A 21,534-nucleotide genomic window follows, 5' to 3' on the forward strand; every position below is an offset into this window, starting at 1 on the left:
TTCACTGACAAAGAGGAGGAGGAGGCAAAGGAACGTGACCCTTGCAAGAATAGGGACTGCCAAAGGGTCACAGACCCCAAGCGGAGACCTGCTAGAGCACAGCAAGGTGGCCGGTGAGGCTTGGTGGAGCGTGCAGAGAGTAGCAGGGGACAAGGACTGAAAAGTAACAAGTATTGCACCCTGCAAGGCCCAGGGGCACAGTGAGAACTCTGGCCTTCACTCTGAGAGTGGATTTCAGGGACTAATGGGCTATGACAGCATCTTTCTTGGTTCTGACAAGATGGCCCAGCCTAAGGACCAATCCCAAGGAGACAGGGGTGGGGTTGGGAGACCATGGCTATGGTCCTGGCAGAAGACGGTGGCAGCCTGGGACCAGGCAGTGGGCGACACGGTAAGGGAGGATCAGTTCCTGGACACGTCATGGAATGAGAGCCAACAGAATTCACTGATTAAATGGATGTGAAATGTGAGGAGAGGAACAGGAAGTGATCACAGCAGATTTTGCCCTGAGCAACTGAAAGGAGACCAGGCTAGTTACTGTGGGGGTTGGGGGTGTGTGACTCTGCTTTGTTCCCTGTGGACCCCAAGTGCCTGGAAGATGGAAAGGTGGCAGGGTCCTCAGCAGGCCCTCTGTCAGGCTTGCTTCTCTCTTTTATGTCTTTTTAGGGCCGAACCTGCGGCATATGGAAGACCAGGGATTGTTACAGCTAAGCCACAATGGGAACTCCAGGCACACTGTTTCATTAAGGTCAATTAACTCTATCAAGATTGCATTGCTAGTACACGGTAGATCCAGGGCTGAAACTCGCATCTGTGCTTATAAACACTGCACTTTATCTCCTCCCTGTCCTGGCTGGAGGTTTGCTTTTCAGGAGTGTTTCTGTGGGAATCCTGCATGGAGAGGGCAATCAGACTTTTCCAACTCTGAATTTAATCCCAGAAGTCTGTTCTCTGGATTTGTCTTAAACTTCACCTTTAACTCGATTTCAAGCCCCAGCCACCGCTCTTGATTCAAAAGTGTGCACCTTTTCATTCTTGCCATGAATTTCAAATTCTAACCTTTGATCATGAAGGAACATCAACTTTCCTCTTCCTCCCTTGGGGCGACATCAGTAATCCAGCGAATTCTACAAATTTCAGACTCTTGACCAATTATACCCCAGGACTTGTCATCTAGACCAGGCATGGTCTGGGTACTTTTGAGGTGATCAAATCTTCAGGTGATGAGCTGAACCCTAATTTCTAACACTGAACATTAACATCCATTCTTTTTTTTTTGGCTTTGACTGTAGCATGTGAAATTTCTGAGCCAGGGACTGAACCTGCGCCATAGTAGCAACCCGAACCACAGCAGTGACACTGGATCCTTGACTTGATAAGCCACCAGGAAGCTCCCATTCATATCCATTCTTATCATTCATCGTAATGTTTCCTGTGCTTCTCCTTTCCACCAATCTTAGCCATCCTTTCTCCTATCACCATCTGTTATGGCCACTTATAGAATTTACGAATATCAAGAAGTTGAGCATTTTCCAAATACTTAATCAAATACTGCCCTAAATTCTAGTTGAAATGTCCCATAACAATGTCTATCTCATAAATATATAATAAGTCATGAAAAGGAATGTTTGCTGCATCCTTTAAGAAATCTTAGCCCAGAAGGCAGTTTGAAATGAGGCAGCGTGAGAAGAATGTCTGGTATCAGGACACTTGTCACTGGGCAAGCTTCTGAAAGTCTACAGGGTGGATTCTGGTTTAATCAGATGGACCTGCTGGTGATCTTGTAATCACAGAAGGGTGAACACTTGGGAAAAAAACACTACAAGGAATTAAGTGATAATGAAATATACTAACGGTGTTTTCATTATTTTTTTTTTTTAGGGCCACACCTGTGGCATATGGAAGTTCGCAGGCTAGAGGTCAAATCGAAGCTTCAGCTGCCAGCCTATGACAGAGCAACAGCAACACCAGATCCAAGCTGCATCCCTGACCTATACCTGGCAGCAACACTGGATCCTTAACCCAAGGAGCGAGGGCAGGGTTCAAATCCTTATCCTCATGGGTACTAGTGGGGTTCTAAACCCACTGAGCCATAACATGAACTCCACTAACACATGTCATGTGTTTTAATATGCATTCCATCTTCCTTCCTGGAGATTCCCCCCCCCGCCCTGCCCCATAGACTCAACTCCTAGAGCCCTAGGAGTTCCCATTATGACTCAGTGGATTAAGAACCCAACATAAGTGTCTGTGAGGATTTGGGTTTGATCCCTGGCCTCTCTGTGGGTGAAGAATCTGGCGTTGCCAAAAGCTGCAGTGTGGGTCACAGATGCTGCTCAGATCCCAAGTTGCTGTGGCTGTGATTGGTGTAGGCTGGCAGCTGCAGCTCTGATCTGACCCCTAGCCTGGGAATTCCATATGCCACTGGTGCAGCCATAAAAAGAAAAAAAATAAACAAAAAATCTCAGATGTCACTGGAAGCACTAATGAAACACACACAGATGGAAGAGAATAGGAGAGGAAGCAGAGAGAGACAGAAATACAGTCACGGGGCATTGAAAGCTACAGAAAATTTCTTGTGGAACAGCTAAGATACTGGTACCACAATGTCTGTTGTTGAGCATTGCTTCTAAGATGATGCAATACAGCCACTGAAGTACCACATGAGTGAAATTTAAAGTGATATGTATAACAGTTTGCTATATGTGTACCCAATAATACATTCAAATCAGAAAACACAGGAGTTCCTGCTGTGGTGCAGTGGAAATGAATCCGACTAGGAACCGTGAGGTTGCGGGTTCGATCCCTGGCCTCAATCAGTGGGTTAAGGATCTGGCATTGCCGTGAGCTGTGGTGTAGGTCGCAGACGCAGCTTGGATCTGGAGTTGCTGTGGCTCTGGCATAGGCCAGTGGCTTCAGCTCCTTTTAGACTCCTAGCCTGGGAACCTCCATATGCTGGGGGTGAGGACCTAAAAAGACCAAAAAAAAAAAAAAAAAAATCAGAAAACACAGATAAACTGGGTGTCCAAGTGAAAACGTTATAAAAGATATTCCATGTGAGGATTCTAAGTCTGGGAGCCTGTTGCAATGTCTAATTCATTTAAAAAAGCTGCTGTGTAGTCAGTGGGATATTTTTCAAGGTGAGCTTTAATTCAGCGGTCAGTGAACAAGGCGGCTGCCATCCAACTGGGTCACACTCCAGTGACGAGCTCTTTTGCAGATCAACAGACTTTAACTAGCATACTCTGTATCCAGAAGAGGGTTTTTGTAGGTGAAACTAGTGTGTCATGAGAGGCTCTCATAGACAAAACTATAGGCATTCGAGACTGGTCAGAATAGCTTATGTGACTAGGGTGAAGATCCATGAAAACTTCAGCCTGTAGGGACCATGGCTGAGGCCTGCTTCCTAGTTGGTGTCATGCACTGTGTGACTTCGGGGTATTACAAAATCTTACCTTGAGGATATTGTCACTTCTACCTCAAGGGTTTAAACCTTTTATACAGGGTGTGGTCAGAACATCTAAAGGGAGAGTGGGACTTCATCCAGCTTCCAGACTAGGATGTCCCAACTGTGTTTGTGCCAGCTTTGCTATCAGATGCAGACTGACGTTTTGTGGGTAAGGCAGGATTCTAAACAGCTCAACTGCAATCTGAAAGCAAGATTTAAAAGGAATAGCTCTCACCAGATGGAACTGGAAAGGCTCTTCTTAGAATTACTTTGGAAGAATTCTCTTATGGGGAGAATGTCTGTAAGCCCTGCACGTTGTAAAGATGCTTAAACCAAAGCTCTGTACCTACTGAGAGTTTGAAAAGTCAGGATGAATGAGAGAACAGGGGTGATGGTGGTTGATGGAGACAAAGAAGCCAACAAACCACAGACTAGAAAACTCCTAGGTCCAGGCCTGAGAACAGCCCCTGAGGGTGTATGGCCCACAGGGGTTGTGGATCACACACACACATTCATCAACATCTGTGCACAATCTCTACACCAAGCAAAGCTACCAGGGACACAAAATCGTAGATTTTTTTTTTTCTTTTTTTTTTGGGCTGGGGCCAAATTGGAGCTGCAGCTGCTGGCCTACACCACAGCCACAGCCACATAGGATCTAAGCCACATCTGCAATGTATGCCACAGCTTGCAGCAACGCCAGATCCTTAAGCAACTGACTGAGGCCAGGGATCGAACCTGCATTCTCATGGATAGTGGTCAGGTTCTTAACTGGTTGAGCCACAATGGGAACTCCTACTGTTAAATCTTTTTTCCTAGTTGCTGTAAAGTTCAACTGACTTTATAAAGCCCAGAACATGAGGGTGAGGGGAGAATCATACTTTGTAATTTGAGGAGGCTAAGGAACAACTCACTTGATAGCAACTGTCATGTGGATTTTAAGGTTCTGGACCAGCCTAGCCTCTCTGAGAGATGAAGTCTTTCCGATCTGAAACCAAGTTAGCAAGGTTTGCTGCAGGCTTCCTTAAATAAGGAACTTCCCAATATATTTAATAATATATATTTGACAGAGATGGGCTGAAAAGTAGAAGCAGCAGGAGTATTAATCAGAAACAAAGACATTGAATAAGCATGGGTTGAAGTTGATGGGCACAAAGAATTAGGTTTTCACTCTCTTCTGAAAAACAAATTCACCTGAATTTGGCTTTGGAATACTGTGATGGAATTATTCAGATTAAGGCCAAGTTTAAAGCCATACAATTCACAACACCGTTCTAAGTGACCAGAAGGTCTGCAAACTGCTGCTCCATTTACTTTCCAACTTTAACTTCTCTCTACCTCAACCTGGATGCAGGGCTTCAGTAGCAGGGAGAGAATTATTTTGGGTTTTTAAATTATATTGGGTCTAATGGAACTTTAAAAAGCACATAGCAAAGCACGACCTTTGTGCCAGCACTAACACCAATTATAGCATATAATTCTGGGAAAACCTTTTACCTAGTGTTTTACTTATTACTGCACATGAAATCAATTTTGCATGGGCCTCCGAAACTGTGCAGACAAGTGAGAAAACACAGATCTCCCAAGGGCTTCTAGCACCTTCTCTTCTGTTGTATTTGGATGGTTTACACACTCCTGCTTCACAGGGCTGTGCTAACCACATTAGCAGTTACAGTTAACTTACCTATTTTCTCCTGGACATGGTTAGTGGCAGGGCTCTCATTCAGAAGACCCCTTTTCTTCCACCACCTCCTTCCACTAGCCCTCCTCTTGACCACCTTTCCTGACATAGCCTTAAATATTAAACAGAGCTAAGAGTTACTGAAGTCTCTGTGGCTCCCAGGAGGTGAGAAGTAAAACAGAGAGGGGGAGCGAAATACCTGCTGCGAGGGGCCATCAAGAGAACTCTTTAGAACTGTTTTTTGTTTGTTGTGAACTGTGGCCCACACCAGAAAAAATACAATAGGTTTAGTGACCATTAAAATCTCTTTGCATGGAATTAAAAATTCAAATATTGAGAGGGAAAAAACTGGGAGCGGGGATGGATTTTTGTGAGCCTTTTGTGATTCTAATAATGTAACCTGCCACCCTAAACTCCATTTCTTTGTGGGTCACAGGGAGGGGGATTTCTCTTGCATTGCCTGAGTCTAATTAGAAATGAAATAAGAATCCAGTACATAACACAAGCCTAGGCTCTAATTCTCTAATTCTGTGCGTAAGACAAAGAAACAATACAATCTAAATCCAAATCCAAGTATTTCACTGTAGCCAAACATAGAAATTGTTATCTCAGAACCATGGCCATAAAAGCACAGGCATTTCTATTTGTTCAAAAGAGTTGAGATGTTTTAGAAAACTAAATGAGTGAAAAACAATCTAAGGAAATCATGAGGTAGAGTCCACTATTTCAGTCAAATTTCAAAATTCCATTGTTCTCTGTGCTTAAACATCCAGGAGCGGGAAGCCCATGAATACACTACAGTTACAGTTTAGCAGGAATTACTTTGGGATTCTGAAAACACACAGCACATTCTAGTTCATCAGTTACACAGAAATAGAAACAGATACAGTTTCAAACATCCCTTGTAGCTCTTCCTCTTCACTAAGACATTTTTTTGGGGGTGGGGGGTGGTTCTCTATGCGTCATGACATTACACCACTTCCAGAACACCTTGAAGAGAAAGATTTAAATTATTTTTCAACAGAAAGTAAAGACAAGCACTGCAGAACACTTGTAAACTTACATACTCTAGACATTCAAAACTCAACAAACAAAAACCTCTCAAAACTCAGGACCTGGTCCTTGGAAATTTGAAGCTGTAGCCAGAACAATCAATGGTATATTGATTTTTCTCTCCTCTACATCACAGTCTTTGCAATTATTTTTATTCGGTAATTCCAATAATATGATGTTACTTCAGAAACTAAAGAAAAAGGACACAAAAATTTGAAGGACTTAAATATATTTTTATATTGATAATCTGTCTTTCTACCCTAATACATTATTATTGATTACATACAGGATGAGGTGAGGTATTTGTAAAATATCTGATAAAAATAATTAATATACAGTATTCTACATGAGATGGAATCTTATGAACCTTTAGGTCTTCTGAAGTGTCAAGCTGATCATTTTAAACTGCCCTGACTGGATTTACAGTTGTTCCCTCAAACCATGTTTAAAAAGGAAGGATCTTACATTTTCCCAGAATTTGTGCAGAAAGGGGAAAGCACATAATTGGCAATTTCTGTTTCTCACATCCAAAGTAAAGCATTCACACAAAATCAGGACCTCCAATTCTAGCATGTAAAGGAAAACAATACTCTATGAAATAGAGATCTACATTCTCTGAGTAATGGTTAGGCTAATTCACCAATAGCAAAGAAATCCAAGTGGTCAACAGTCTTGAAAATGCTTTATTGAAATGTGTGACTTATGTGCAGAAGATGTGTGTGAAAAGACCACAGCTTGAAAACTGGTTTCTGAAACGTCTCAACAACCAATTGAAAAAAGAAAAAAAAAAAATCCTACTGGACTGGACTTCTAGCATAACCAGAAGCCCGGTGTAAAATTTCCCTTTAAAACATTTTCCATCACAGAAACTAAAGAAAACGAAGCTAGGATATTTGGAAATTGTTGGAGACTGAAGTTTCTGAGGAGGAGAAGCAACAGTTTTTTTAGACGTGTGGGGTGACGTCGTTTTTGGTTACGTCTGGATGAGCATGGACTTCACAGTTCTTGGGGAAACACCGGAGGGTGCTTGAGTCTGTAAGCTTGTCGTGTTGAAGAAACAGAGAAACACAGACTGGGAAGGAAAGGACTGTGAGGGAAAGAGGGAGACGAGGAAAGGGCTCAGAGAAGAGAGCACTGGAACAAGACATGATTAGGTTAAGTCTAGTTATAAATTTATCAGAAGCTGTGCGCACCTTTTTTAAAAGTCCTACATTTACATTCCAAAAACTGCCCCCCAACCCCCAAACCTGCTGTCCCTGCCTTGGAGCTGTTGTGAAAGTCTATGCACAAAAACTGAAACAGAAAATAAAAAAATATCCCAGCCCCTCCAAAGCCCCAAACAAACCCCAAAAATCTGTACATTTTTTTTTTTACACATAGGATTAATAATATAGGCATATAGGTGGCATGATTCAATTAAAAGGCTTTACTTTTTATGCTGGAAAAAAACCCAATAAATAAAAGGTGCTAAATCAGCATTAAGAATTTGGTTGTAATATATTGACAAAGTCTGGGAAGGCAAATCCTCAAAGCTCCCCTGATACTGATCTGTCTCAGCAAACTATGAAGCAAATACATAAATAACGCAAAATATGATTGAGAATGTGAGATTTTCAAAAACAAAGACAACATAATTCAGATTAACTTTGTTGAACAGTGAATAAATGAAATTCATCTACACCTGAATAAAACATATTTAACAATTGAAAAAAATTTAAACAACCACAAAAAGTAAAAACTTGAAACAAAGAGAACAGGATTTGTTTTTAGGGCACACAGATGCCTGCAGCAGATTCCCACAGTAGCTGAACTGGTGTATCTTCTATGGATGCGTTAGACAGGCTGAGCTCCACACGGTAAGATGACTAACAGGGCGACAGGACAGTCACACAGGGCGGAGCACGACACCGGCTGCGACCCCAGGTTCCACTGCAGAGCTGGCTTGTGCGTAGGAGGCACACAAAGAAAGGTGATTCAGGCAGACATTATTCAAAAGCTACTTCGTCAAGTAACTCTTTTGCTGCGTAACCATTGAATAATGTTTGGGAAAGCTTTGGGCTTTTATTTTTGTTTAAGTTTTACTCCTTGTATTTAATTTTTTAAATAACAAGGTCACTAAAACTCATGCACGCTGCAAAAAACCTCATGCAGTAGTTAAGGTAAACCATCCAAGCAGTTTTTATTCATTAATATTCATAAATACACACAGCAGCTTCATTAGAGATTTCAATTTTCCTCTTCAGTTTGAACGTGGAGTATTAGGAGAGCCTTTTGCATGTCAAGGTACAGGAAGCAGAGCTCACCCCTGCACTGCTACCTACATTTACCTGCTAGAAGTAAAAATTAGTTAAGTGGAAATGATTATCATATATATTTTCTCTCTTCCTTTTGAATGTACACAATGTAACAAGAGTGACAGACCTGAAATTACAATCACCAAACAAACCCAAGATAGTTGTTGTCCACTTTCATTGGCAAATACAGCACAGAGGACATTGTCTGCGAAGTGGGATGTCATCAAAGAGGAGGTGGTGGAGGCTCATTTCCTTTATTACTCTCTTTTAAATTTAGGTTTTCTAAAGCAACATCTAAAGGCATAATATCTACACAGCCCATAGCACCAAAATCTGCCATCTCCCCCCGTTCATCCTCGTCTGAGGACGAGCTCTCTTCTCGAACTAAAGTGGACAGAAGGAGCTCTTGGACAAACAGGCTGCGATCTGCACGCTCACTTTCCATGGACTGGCGCTCTGTTTCAGACATTTTAGGATCATTCAACCTGTGTAAATGAAAAAGAAAAGATCCTATGGGTAAAAAGTCAAGGAACAACGGCCCGGCCCATTTCTATAATGTCCTATGCTGTGCAAGCTTTATAGGCAGCAAAACTCAGAATCTGAGTCACACCACTGCCACGCCTTGCTCTCAGGTATCCCCTTAATTGTGCTGCGATGAATTCCCCACACTGGTAGCAGTAGTACTGTTATCCTGAGGTGCAGGGCTGTGCTTTAATTAGATTCAATGAGAAAAAATACATTTAGACTTCTCATAGTTCATTTAGAGAAAACTGTGGTGAAATTTTTCTAAGGAAAACACAACTTCTAATAGATTAGATGCTTGGGGAGGTAGGGATTCCCTAACCAGAATGTCACTAGTGGGTCGTGAAAACAGGAAAAGTAGCAACCGTGGTCACAAAAACAAAATCTAGTGACTAGAGGAGTCAACAGGAAAAAATCCTAAAAGTTCCCTTGACTTTCCTCTATTATCTCCATCTATTTCTTCCTGAAATGAAGACATGCCCAGAAGCCTGAGAGGGCGCACGTGCCCACACTCCTCCTACCAGGACCGCGTAGGCTGGGCTGACCCGGGGTTTAACGGCTGGCAGCTCATGTGCCCAGGCATCTATGAGACCTGTGTCATGCTGGGAAACTTGGTTCACCTTCACGGAGACCGGAGAGATGTTAAGAACTGAATTTAACATTACTGACCTGTGAAATGATTCATGCAAAACTCTGCTTAGTTTCAGTGCTAACTGTATTTCTCTATATTTTTAATGGCAGAGAGAGAAAGGGAAACTGGCTGCAGCACTGGGTCAGGAAAAGTAACAAATGGGGAAAAGATGGTGACAGTGAAAGGAGGCCCAGCAGGCCAGTGGACAGGTGCCTCTCCCAGAGGAGCCAGGGGTGCTGGAGCCCAGCTCGTCTGCAACCGGGCCCTGTTCTCCGCTGCCCCCTCTATCCTGGAAGGCACAGGGCGTCCCAAGGTAGCAATGGAGGACTGGTACTTGGCACTCATGTGGGTCAAGCTCTGTTTTACGTGTTTTCTGTATGTATCGTTTCGTTTAACTCCTATGAGTTAGGGTTCATTACTACTAGTGATTTACAGGAGGAAGAAACTGAAAAGGTAAAGTGACTTGCTCAGAATCTTATAGCCACAAGTTCAAAACCACTCAATGATTAGATCTAAGGCTCAGAAAACAAATTACAAGATCTAAATTTCAGAACAGAAAGAACACAAAGGGATCTGGGAGTTAACTACATAAAAGCCATTAAATCCACATTGAAAGGAAGTGACTGACAACATAACTAAAACCAAATTAAGAATATATAAGAGAGTATTTAATGAAAGAGGAAACTGAGCAATAGGCTACATAGTCTCAGTCAAAAAATTTAAAAGCATTCAGAAATGAAATACATTCTAAGTCCTAAGATTTGGAGAAATCCTTAAAAAGAAAAAGTCAAGCCTATTATGAAGAGACAAGATGCAAAGATTATCTATACAATAAGAGAGAAAACTAGAAACCTATAGGCCGAGGCACCCAAACCTTTGGCAAGGGTGTAGTTCTAATATTACCGTGTTAACTTTTAGGAAATAACTGAGAAAAATGTTTCTTTCCTGAGGGATAAATAAAATTGGATTAGGGCTAAATTTCCTGATGGGCCAAATTTCACTAGAAGATCTAGAAGTAACTTCAGGAGTTCCCATCATGGCTCAGCAGTAATGAACCCGACTAGCATCCATGAGGATGCAGGTTCAATCCCTGGTCTTGCTCAGTGGGTTAAGGATCCAGGGTTGCTGTGAGCTATGGTGTAGGTGGCAGACTCAGCTATGATTTGGCATTGCCGAGGCTGTGGTATAGGCTGGCAACTACAGCTCTGATTCAACACTCAGCCTGGGAACCTCCCTATGCCGCAGGTGCAGCCCTAAAAAAAAAAGAGAGAAGTAACTGCAAAGCTTAAGAGGATTTTTTTTTTTTTTCCTTTTCCCTTTTTAGGGCTGCACTAGCAATGGAAATTCCCAGGTTAGGGGTCCAATCAGAACTAGAGCTGTCAGCCTATGCCACAGCAACTTGGGATCTGAGCTGCATCTGTGACCTACACCACAGCTCTTGGCAACACCAGATCCTTAATCCACTGAGCAAGGCCAAGGATCAAACCTGCATCCTCCTGGATACTGTTACTGCTGAGCCACAATGGGAACTCCCTTGAAAGGATCTTTAAATTGGGGCTAGCAAAATCAGTTGGCTCCATTACCAAAAGGCTAAATCTGACTGACACAATTGTTTTCTAAAAGGTTAATCATTTTTGGATCCCAAAGAAACTGTGTCCCATCATCAGTTCCAGGACAAGAGGAATGGGAACTCACTCCCTAACACCAAACACAAGAATAAGCTCCAAATGGATTAAAGACCTAGATATAAGACCAGACACTATAAAACTCTTAGAGGAAAACATAGGCCAGACACTCTCTGACATAAACTACAGCAACATCTTCTCAGATCCACCTCTTAAGAGTATTGACAATAAAAACAAAAATAAACAAATGGGACCTAATCAAACTTAAAAGTTTTTGCACAGCAAAGGAAACTCTAAACAAAATGAGAAGACAACCCACAGAATGGTAGAAAATCTTTGCAAGTGAATCAACTGACAAGGGAGACATCTCCAAAATTTATAAACAACTTCTGCAGCTCCATACCAAAAAAACAAACCACCCCATCAAAAAATGGGCAGAAGGTCTAAACAGACAAGTCTCCAAAGAAGACATACAGATGGCCAATAAACACATGAAAAGATATTCAACATCACTCATTATCAGAGAAATGCAAATCAAAACCATGATGAGGTACCACCTTACACCGCCAGAATGGCCATCATCCAAAAGTCTACAAACAGTAAGTGCTAGAGAGGGTGTGGAGAAAAAGGAACCCTACCACACTGTTGGTGGGATTGTAAATTGGTGCAACCACTGTGGAAAGCAGTATGGAGATGCCTCAGAAAACTAAACATAGAACTACCATTTGATCCAATCATCCCACTCCTGGGCATCTACCCAGAGAAAACCAAGATTCGCAAAGACACATGTACTCCAATGTTCACTGCAGCACTATTTACAATAGCCAAGACATGGAAACAACCTAAATGTCCATCGACAGAGGAGTGGATCCAGAAGATGTGGTACATATAGACAATGGAATATTATTCAGCCATTAAAAAGAATGAAATACCGGCATTCTTAGCAACATGGATGGACCTAGAAACTATCATGCGAAGTGAAGTCAGCCATACAATGAGACAGACACCAACATCAAATGTTTTCACTGACATGTGAAATCTGAAAAAAAGGACAGACTGAACTTCTTTGCAGAACAGATGCTGACTCACAGACATTGAAAAACTTATGGTCTCCAGAGGAGACAGTTTGGGGGGTGGGGGATGTGCTTGGGGTATGGGATGGAAATCCTGTGAAATCAGATTGTTATGATCATTATACAACTACAGATGTGATAAATTCATTTGAGTAATTAAAAAAAAAAAAAAAAAGAGGAATGGGAACTGCCCTGGTCAAAGAGACCAAAGATAAAGCTTGAGCCCTAATGACATCACATGGCAGCTGTGTGGCCAGGGACAAGGGTCTGCCTTTGGAAGCACTGCCCTCTCTCGTGCCCTGAAGGCACAGTGTGCATTTTAACGTATCTGGACTTCTGAGAAGCCCAACAATAAATAATAAACGATTTTTGTTACTTAGTTTCGTCCAAGTTTATTTGTTCAGGAAAAAACTGAACACAAGTAACTGTTTATATTCCTTAGAATATATAAAATTCCAGGGAAAATTTTAGGGGACTATTGCCTTAGATAAACCCTATGAGTCAGGATCAAATGACACAATGAAAGATGTGGGAAGCAGTCTATAAAATGCAAGGTATTACTTGACGTATGGTATGAGATGACAGAAGGGGGCCTTCAAGAAGCGCCCCCAGAACCAGAATCTAAGGAAGGTAGTCAGAGGCTACCCACACTGTGCCCTGGGTGTCTGGTGGAGAATAATTACACCAAGAAAAGTCCCACTTAAAAGCTCACTGAGTCTGGAATTCACGAAACAAAAATTAAACCAGAGTGGGGCAAAGGTGGGAGGATGTCTTTCCAAAAGGCAGTGGGGTAAGACATTCATTCGGTCCCCAGCCCAGCGAGCCCGCAGCAGAGACGCACACTGGCAGGGCTCCTTTCTGAGGCAGGTACCCAGATCTGGCAAATTACAGGCCTGCTGTTGGTCAGTCCCTACAGGTAAGGGTACAGGGCAGAAGGACAGATCCATCTGCGGTTCTGTGCTTTCTTTATGTTGAAGCAGTATTTTCTGTTAATAATGAGGCACAGTTACTCCCTTTGCAGAGATAATCCAAAGATAAATCCCCCACTTGAAACTCCTCCTTAGATGCATAATAAATGATAATAAGAACCATTAATTGAGCCTTTATTATGTGCCAGATACGATTCCATTTCATCCTCAAAACAATTCTTACTCTCATGGGGCAAAATTCATGGGATATTATGATAAAACCGAGATTTGGAGAAGTGAGTAACTGGCCTAAGGTGCAAACTAGTAAGTGGCAAAGCTGGGGCTCTCGACAGGGGTCCTGTTTGCAGGGCTCTGAAAACATTTTTAAAATTCTGTGTCTGCAATATGTTATTTACAACTATACATATGTGCCACTGTACTAACAGAGATGTTTAACAGTACAAGATAAAATATACACAGAAATAATGTTTTCTTCTAACATCTAATTGTCACACACACATTTTGGAGATAACTGATATATGACACTAATTCTCTTCTCCATTTTACAATTTTTACTTTATATTCCTCTATACTTCATTAAAAGCCCAAATGAGTCCAGATTCATTATCTGCTGAGCCTCAGTCTACTCATCACTGCTTTCTAAAATCCTTATATTTTTAAAAGTCACAGAAAATGCCTATGAGGAGAGCTGCTAATGGGAGTTTTCAGAAGCAAATAAGAACTCTGCTCCATCCAGCAGAGTCATTTATCTTGTGTACTACATGTTTTTTACACTGCAGTAAACCATTTTTTAACACAGTTACTTTTGTTGTGTGTTAAGTATTCTTTCTTTTCTTTTTTTTGGCCATACCCGCTGTGTGCGGAAGTTCCCAGGCCAGGGATCAAACCCGAGCCACAGTTGTGACCTAGGCCACAACTGCGGCAACACCAGATCCTTAATGCACTGTGACACATGGGAATTTTCTATGCTAAATATTCTTTTTTTTTGTCTTTTTTTTTTTGCCATTTCTTGGGCTACTCTTGCGGCATATGGAGGTTCCCAGGCTAGGGGTCCAATCAGAGCCATAGCCGGCAGCTTATGCCAGAGCCACAGCAACGTGGGATCTGAGCTGCGTCTGTGACCTATGCCACAGCTCACCGAAACACCGGATCCTTAACCCACTGAGCAAGGCCAGGGATCAAACCCGCAACCTCATGGTTCCTAGTTGGATTCGTTAACCACTGAGCCACGACAGGAACTCCCTATGCTAAATATTCTTATTTTCTCTCTTTTTAAATGGCCGTACCTGCGGCATAAGGAAATTCCTGGGCCGGGAGTCCAACTGGAGCTGTATCTGTGACCTAAACTTATGGCAACACCAGATCCTTAACCCACTGAGCCAGGCAAGGGATTGAACCTGTGTTCTCACAGAGACAACATCAGGTCCTTAACCCACTGAGCCACAACGGGAACTCCTAAGTAATTTTATTCTTTAATTAGAATTTAAATCCCACTTCTTTAGAAATTCTCAGGAGAGGAGTTCCAGTCATGGTGCAGTGGTTAACGAATCCGACTAGGAACCATGAGGTTGCAGGTTTGATCCCTGGCCTCGTTCGGTGGTTTAAGGATCCGGTGTTGCCATGAGCTGTGGTGTAGGTCGGCAGCTACAGCTCTGATTAGACTCCTAGCCTGGGAATCTCCATATGCCGTGGGTGCGGCCCTAGAAAAAAGACCAAAAAAAAAAAAAAAAAGAAAGAAATTCTCAGGAGAAAACCATCACTATTTTATAGGATCTTCTCTTGTACCTTTGAATATTTTATGAGATTGAAATTGGCAATAAAAAGACAGTAATATGGAGTTCCCGTCGTGGCGCAGTGGTTAACGAATCCGACTAGGAACCATGAGGTTGCGGGTTCGGTCCCTGCCCTTGCTCAGTGGGTTAACGATCCGACGTTGCCGTGAGCTGTGGTATAGGTTGCAGACGCGGCTCGGATCCCGAGTTGCTGTGGCTCTGGCGTAGGCTGGTGGCTACAGCTCCGATTCGACCCCTAGCCTGGGAACCTCCATATGCCATGGGAGCGGCCCAAGAAATAGCAACAACAACAACAACAACAACAACAACAAAAAAAAAGACAAAAAAAATATAAAAGACAGTAATGTTAATTATGATACTAAATGTATCCTATGTCCATATATATAATGATACGGCAGTTATGCTTTATGGGCAACATGGGAAAAGAAATTCATATCTGATGATACACTTGTTAGAACAAGACCTTGAACTTTCCTACTTTACGTAAAATAAATTATTGTTTTTCATATTTTTAAGGAAATACTGAATATGCAGTTTTTGTTTTTCTTTTAGCTTTTTAGGGCCATATCCGTGGCATATGGAGGTTCCCCGGCCAAGGGTCCAACTGGAGCTGTAGCTGTCAGCCTAAGCCAGAGCCACAGCAATGCTGGTTCTGAGCCCCATCGGTGACCTACACCACAGCTCACAGCAATGCCCTATCCTTAACCCACTGAGCAAGGGCAGGGATCGAACCTGCATCCTTGTGGATGCTAGTCGGGTTCGTTAACCACTGAGTCACAACGGGAGCTCCCTGGATATGCAGTTTTGATTAGAGGTCTGTGAGTTTTAAGAATCTGCTCAAAAGCAGAGGCTTTAAGACGATACATAAGCACAAAAGAAAAAGATCATCTCAGACTACATAGTGCTAATAAAACATACTTCTCAAAGTTACATTAACAAACCAACTACCTTGTTAAAAGAAACTGGGAATTCTGGACAGTTTGCTGACTGCTTTCTGTGTTAGCTGTGTTGGTTGTTGCTGTGGATTGTGTGATTGTAGTGGTGACACTGCTTGTGTTAGTACGCCGGGTTGCGTTGCGTGCAGTCTCCAGTTGTTGCCGTGCTGCCTGGGCATGCTGCCGTTCTAGCTGCAGCTGCATCTGCAGTTGTTGTAACTGAGAAGCGGAAGGGCCAGAGGAATTAAGCTGTCCTCCTGCAGAACGTCTCACTCCTGATAACTGAGATAAAAGCTCTGCCAATGGAAATGAAGACAGTTAACGTCCACTTAAATATGAGGAAAACAAATGCTACAGATCATTCTTTTACAAGAGGAACACTAACAATGACCATCAACAGGAAAGCAACCTGTGGCAACAGTTTCAGCTGGGAGCTCAATACCTTTTAGGATGCCTCCAGGAGGCAGGAGTTGCTGTGAATGGGGAATGTGAATACATATGAATATCAACTCACATACAATTATTTTTAAGCAAAATGCAGCAAATTGTTTTTTAAGTTGTTTGCTTACTGGGCTAATTTAGTTATGCCTTCTCGTAGCAGTTTAGCACATTAAAGTGGTTCATCTCCCGGTCCAATCATAATATAAACCCTTTCAATGTGAGCTCCATGAAAAGCAGGGATTAAGTCTACTGTTTCTGATACTCCCAGATCTTAGAACAGTGCCTGACACACAGCAGGCACTCAAATATTTATTTAATGATTGAATGACTATCAGAATTACATCCAAGAGACCTGCACCATTTCTAACCATGACCTCCGCACACTTGCCTTTGGCTTCTTTCTCTGGAACCTTCTGGTACTGTTGTTTGAGAGCCCTGGATACCACTGCAGTGAGGGCCACTGGTGACACCCAGTGAAGAAGGTTAGCTTCTGACCATACAGCCTATTTAGGGGCATGTTTTGATCCAGACTCTTGTTTGAACAATGCTCAGCTCAAGTGTGTCGGCCTTCTCCTCTAAGAGAGGTGCAGTAATTGTCTTCTCCTAAGTGGAGGGTCTGCTTCGCTCACACGAATTGCCTTTTCCACATTCCCAGGCTGGCAAATGCTCTTTATCATTAAAACTCATTAACAGAGCACATTTCTGTTTTATTGCTCATTGTTGTTTTATCCCAGGGATTCTTTTTTTTTTTTTTTTTAAGGGATCCCAGGGATTCTTAACACCATTTTCATATAATCCATCACTAACATAAACTACTTTTCATTGACAGGAAAAAAACCGAGTGGAGAAAATGTCTCAATTTTGAATTCTGTTCCCAGAATATAACTTTTAGAGCCTTTGGATGAAGAAGTATTTTTAAAAATCCCCCAAACTCAGTTTTTTTGGGCTTACTACATATCCAAATGCCCAAAGTACATTTGGAATTAAAATTTTACACTGTATATCTCACATTTTAAGATTTTCTGAGTTAAAACTGTTCCCACTTTCATCACAGATTTACACATATTAGCATTATAGGGACATGTTCTACCGTGGGTACAGGCTTCCACCTGTGCTTGGGGGGTCTTTCAGGATCTCGGGCTACAGTGATTTCTGAAATTTTGGCTCTCAAGTCTGTGCTGGCTTCCAGGTTGGCCATGCACTAGACCAGTGCCTTGGCTATGGACCACATGTTCAAATATTGGTGGGTTTTTTTTTTTTTTTTGGCTGCACTCACAGCATGTGGAAGTTCCCGGGCCAGGGACAGAACCCACACTGCAGTTGCAGCCTGTACCACAGCTACAGCAATGCCAGATTCTTAACCCACTGAGGCACATGGGAACTGCCCAAATATTGTTTTTTTAAAGTCAGATTTTCTCAAGCTACTAAAACATGCGTGTTCCATAACAAAACAGTTCTCAAATCAAGGCAAGGACAAGAAAGTCCTACCTGACTTCCAGGAGAAGAGCTTAAGTCTTTAGTCTTGTCAATTAGTTCTCTTAACTGTGTACCTGTGGAGGTCAAACCCTGGAACTTTGGAGGTCTTTTGACTCTGAAATCATCTAGGATTTTCTTGGGTTTCATTGGAGGCCATAAATTCCTTGTTATCTTACACCTCTAAGTACTTAAAGAAACACTGGAATAATAAGAACTACTTTATGTGGTCTACTGTAAACATACTTTATATTTTAAAAAATTTAGGGGAATTTTGTCAAGGAACCTAGGAACGTGCTGAGAGGCTAAGAATACAAATCCTACCAAGAAATTTTAAAGGTAGACCCCGATCCCCAGCCATTTCCTTTATTAATGTGAAACTAACTTACCAGCTATAGGATCCATGGCTTCCCTATTGCTTGGAGAATATGAACTCTGAGAAGAAGAAAGTCCACCAGTAGAACTGCTAGTAAAGTGCATGTTTGATCTACGAGCACGAGGACCTCCTAATCCTCGGCCGGGGTGAAACATTCTACGTACATGTCGAACACCACTCGATTCATCATAACTCCAAAGTTAAGAAAAGGACCCAAGTATTTCACAGAAAGAAAAAAAAAAATATCACTTGAGCCCTTGAAAAATAGACATGCAGATTTCCTAAATTTTAAGCATTTAAAAATAGCACATTTCTTGCTACACAGGAGAAAGTGACAGGGCATTGTAAATCAACTATAACAGAAAAAAATAAAAATCTTATAAGAGGCACATCTGCTGATAAAAAAAAAAAATGGCACATTTCATTTAGCATACAAATGTCACAACTCTATGAGAGGACTATTTCTTTTTTCTCTCTTTTATGGCTGCCTGGTGGCATATGGAGTTCCCAGGCCAGGGATCAGATCTGAGACAGTTGCAGCCTACAACATAGCTGTGGCAATGCCAGATCCTTTAACCCATTGTGCCTGGCCAGGGATTGAAACTTTGACCCAGTGCTCCAGAGATGCCGCTGATCTCACTGTGCCACAGCAGGAACTCCTATGAAGACCATTAATTCTAAAACTGACGTTCAAATATAAAGCAACGTGTGACTGTGTGTATACTGTGTATGTGTATTCGATGAGGAAAAAACATATCTCCATGTGGGAAGAAGTTTTTTCCCTAGATGATAGCTACAAGGACCAGAGTAACACTGCCTAACATGGTGAAAGGTGAGACAGTCCCTTACCCTGACCTCAGTATTGAACTCCATATATGTTCATACCAAAGTAACCACAAAAAATTACCATCAAGTTTTATATCTGATATATAGACTAATCAAACCTCAATGACCATCTGTAATGAGAAAGGAACAGTAAAAATAACATAAATTCAGGAATGAAAGACTCCTTTTGGCTATTAGCTTTAATCTGTCCTCAAGTTTTGTTTTTTCTTCAGTGCTGCTGCTAAACAGAAAACCAGTTGAATTTCTTGTCAAGTGGACACACAGAGAGTAGCAGCACATTTATCAAGAAGTCAAATTTCTAGCAGCCTCGACCACCTTATATACCTGCGTGTGAGTTAAACTGAAGAAGGTCCTGAGGAGCAAACAGCTGCCAAAACTCATGAAGACAACACGGTGTTTCCACACAGGCAAGTGTGAGTGTGCAAGGAGGAGGGAGGGGGAGCCAGACACTGTAGCAGAAGAAACTTTCTTTAAAAGCAGCCAACAGAACAGCTATAAAATGTTAAGTTTGGTGCTGGCCTCCTAGCTCTTCAGCAGATGGGGACAGGGTGAGCAGCTCCAGGAAGCCCTCAGGCACCACCATAATGCACACTATTTCTTGGCTGTATTCTTGACGGTGGCATGGCTTCTACAGAAAGTGATGTTATGATCAACACATTTTGTTTTGTTTTATTTTTGTTGTTGTTTTTCTCAATTTTTGTTTTTTTTTCTAGATTAAGTGCTTTAAAATTTTTGGAATATAGTTGATCTACAACAGTTAGTTTCAGATATACAGCAAAGTGATTTTAGTTATACATATAACCATTCTTTTTCAGATTCTTTTCCCATATAGGTTATTACAGAATATTGAGTAGAGTTTGCTATGCTATACAGTTAAGTCCTTGTTAATTTACTATTTTATATTTAGTAGTGTGTGTATGTTAATCCCAAACTCCTAAACATTTTGTTTTTAAAAAGTGCACTTTAGGAAGAGTTCTATCATAGTAGTTAAAAAAAAAAGTTTGGTTGCTTAGAAGCTAGACACTCACATCAAAATTACCACATAGCAGCACTTGAAGTACCTGAAAAATAAGTTATATGTCCAGGATAACTGCTATGCCAACATTCTACTTTCTAGAACTTCGTGGACATACTTGTTAGGAATCTAAAATGCAATATATACCCTCTCTTATTCCTATATTTTACATAATTTAATCTTCCACCAAATAACAAAAGACTCATAAAAATGTACAAAAATGGATGTAGACAATATGGGATATTTGACTGAATGGACACTAATTTCACTAGAGGCCCTTGAACTTGCTGAAAAAGTGCAGGATAACAGCATGGTTTTAAATTTTTTGACTCGCTTCTCCATGAAGATGGAGTAAAGCACGGATCAAGTGTGACTCCTCAGGGTACTGTTATTGGATTCTTTCATACAACATGCACAAGGACTCAAAGGCTAAAGTATTCATGGCCCGTTTGGGTTTTCATATTCTCTTGGAAAAAACAACAACAAAGAAAGCAAGCACCGCTTCTGTCATTTTGCTTTCAGTGTCCCCTGCATTGCGGAGAGCGTGGGTTCATTCAGTACTCACCCTAGACTGGCTCAGGCCAGGATGATATTCTAATTTCTCAGGAAGGTTCCATATCTTTATCCTTCCATTAGTTTCCACTTATCTTCCCCTGACTATAGGGCCATATTTCTCATTAGAAAATTAGGAACTGTGAGGAGTGGATGGGAGCTGTAGGACAAAAACCCCACCAGACATTTCTTCCTCAAATAAGTCTAAGGTTGAATTATGATTGCCAGGAGGCAAAGAATCAGAATGAAGTCTGTCAGGGAGAAAAGTTGTGATCAGCTCTTGAACTGTTTCAAGTTGCAATGAACACTGAAACCTCTACAGGAGAACAGAACCCTCAGTTAATAGGTGACAGTTTTAGAAAAACAGTTCGTAATAGTTCATAACTTGAAACCAGAAGCACTAAGTCTACAAAATTAATTACCCTGGTGGAACAGTCATCTGGTGGAGATTCTAGGGAATACTGCCAGGAACTGTCATGAGATTAGCTTGGGAGGGGAAGCAGAAGTGAAAGTGGGAAGGAATCTAGAGCTGGACCCTGCTCAGAGACTGGGCAGGAGATGGCTCTCCGTGGAGAAGTAGACTCCAGAAGGGAAGGAAGCCCCACGAGGCACACCTGCCTCCATCCTGCCCATTTAGGGAAGGGCAGCAGACACCGGGGCAGCAAGCAAACACATCCTCTGTACAGTTAATGATTGCGATCCTAATGTGGATGAGCATTTTCATTTTCCTCTCTTGTTTGCAAACACCCTCCTGAAGACTCATAACCTGGTCAAACTGTCTTTAAAAAATCTGACGGTAATGAACTAAAGATGATGAGCAAGTGAGCTTTCACTTACTGAGCAAGGT

At 41.8% G+C, this 21,534-nt stretch overlaps 1 protein-coding gene across 1 annotated transcript in view; it reads right to left on the bottom strand.

Annotated features, from left to right (window-relative positions):
- Nucleotides 1-6,847: 6,847 nt before the first annotated feature.
- The window catches only part of KCMF1 (potassium channel modulatory factor 1), an 85,684-nt gene continuing 70,997 nt past the window's right edge, over nt 6,848-21,534 (bottom strand). Inside the window, exons 5-7 of the mRNA XM_047781651.1 lie at nt 18,288-18,462; nt 15,998-16,280; nt 6,848-8,961 (exon numbers count right to left, since the gene is read on the bottom strand). Of these exons, the coding sequence (XP_047637607.1) occupies nt 8,700-8,961; nt 15,998-16,280; nt 18,288-18,462 (720 nt within the window). The 3' untranslated portion in view covers nt 6,848-8,699. The remainder of the gene's footprint in view (nt 8,962-15,997; nt 16,281-18,287; nt 18,463-21,534) is intronic.

Source organism: Phacochoerus africanus, chromosome 5 (assembly GCF_016906955.1).
Source record: "Phacochoerus africanus isolate WHEZ1 chromosome 5, ROS_Pafr_v1, whole genome shotgun sequence".
Lineage (NCBI taxonomy): Eukaryota > Metazoa > Chordata > Mammalia > Artiodactyla > Suidae > Phacochoerus > Phacochoerus africanus.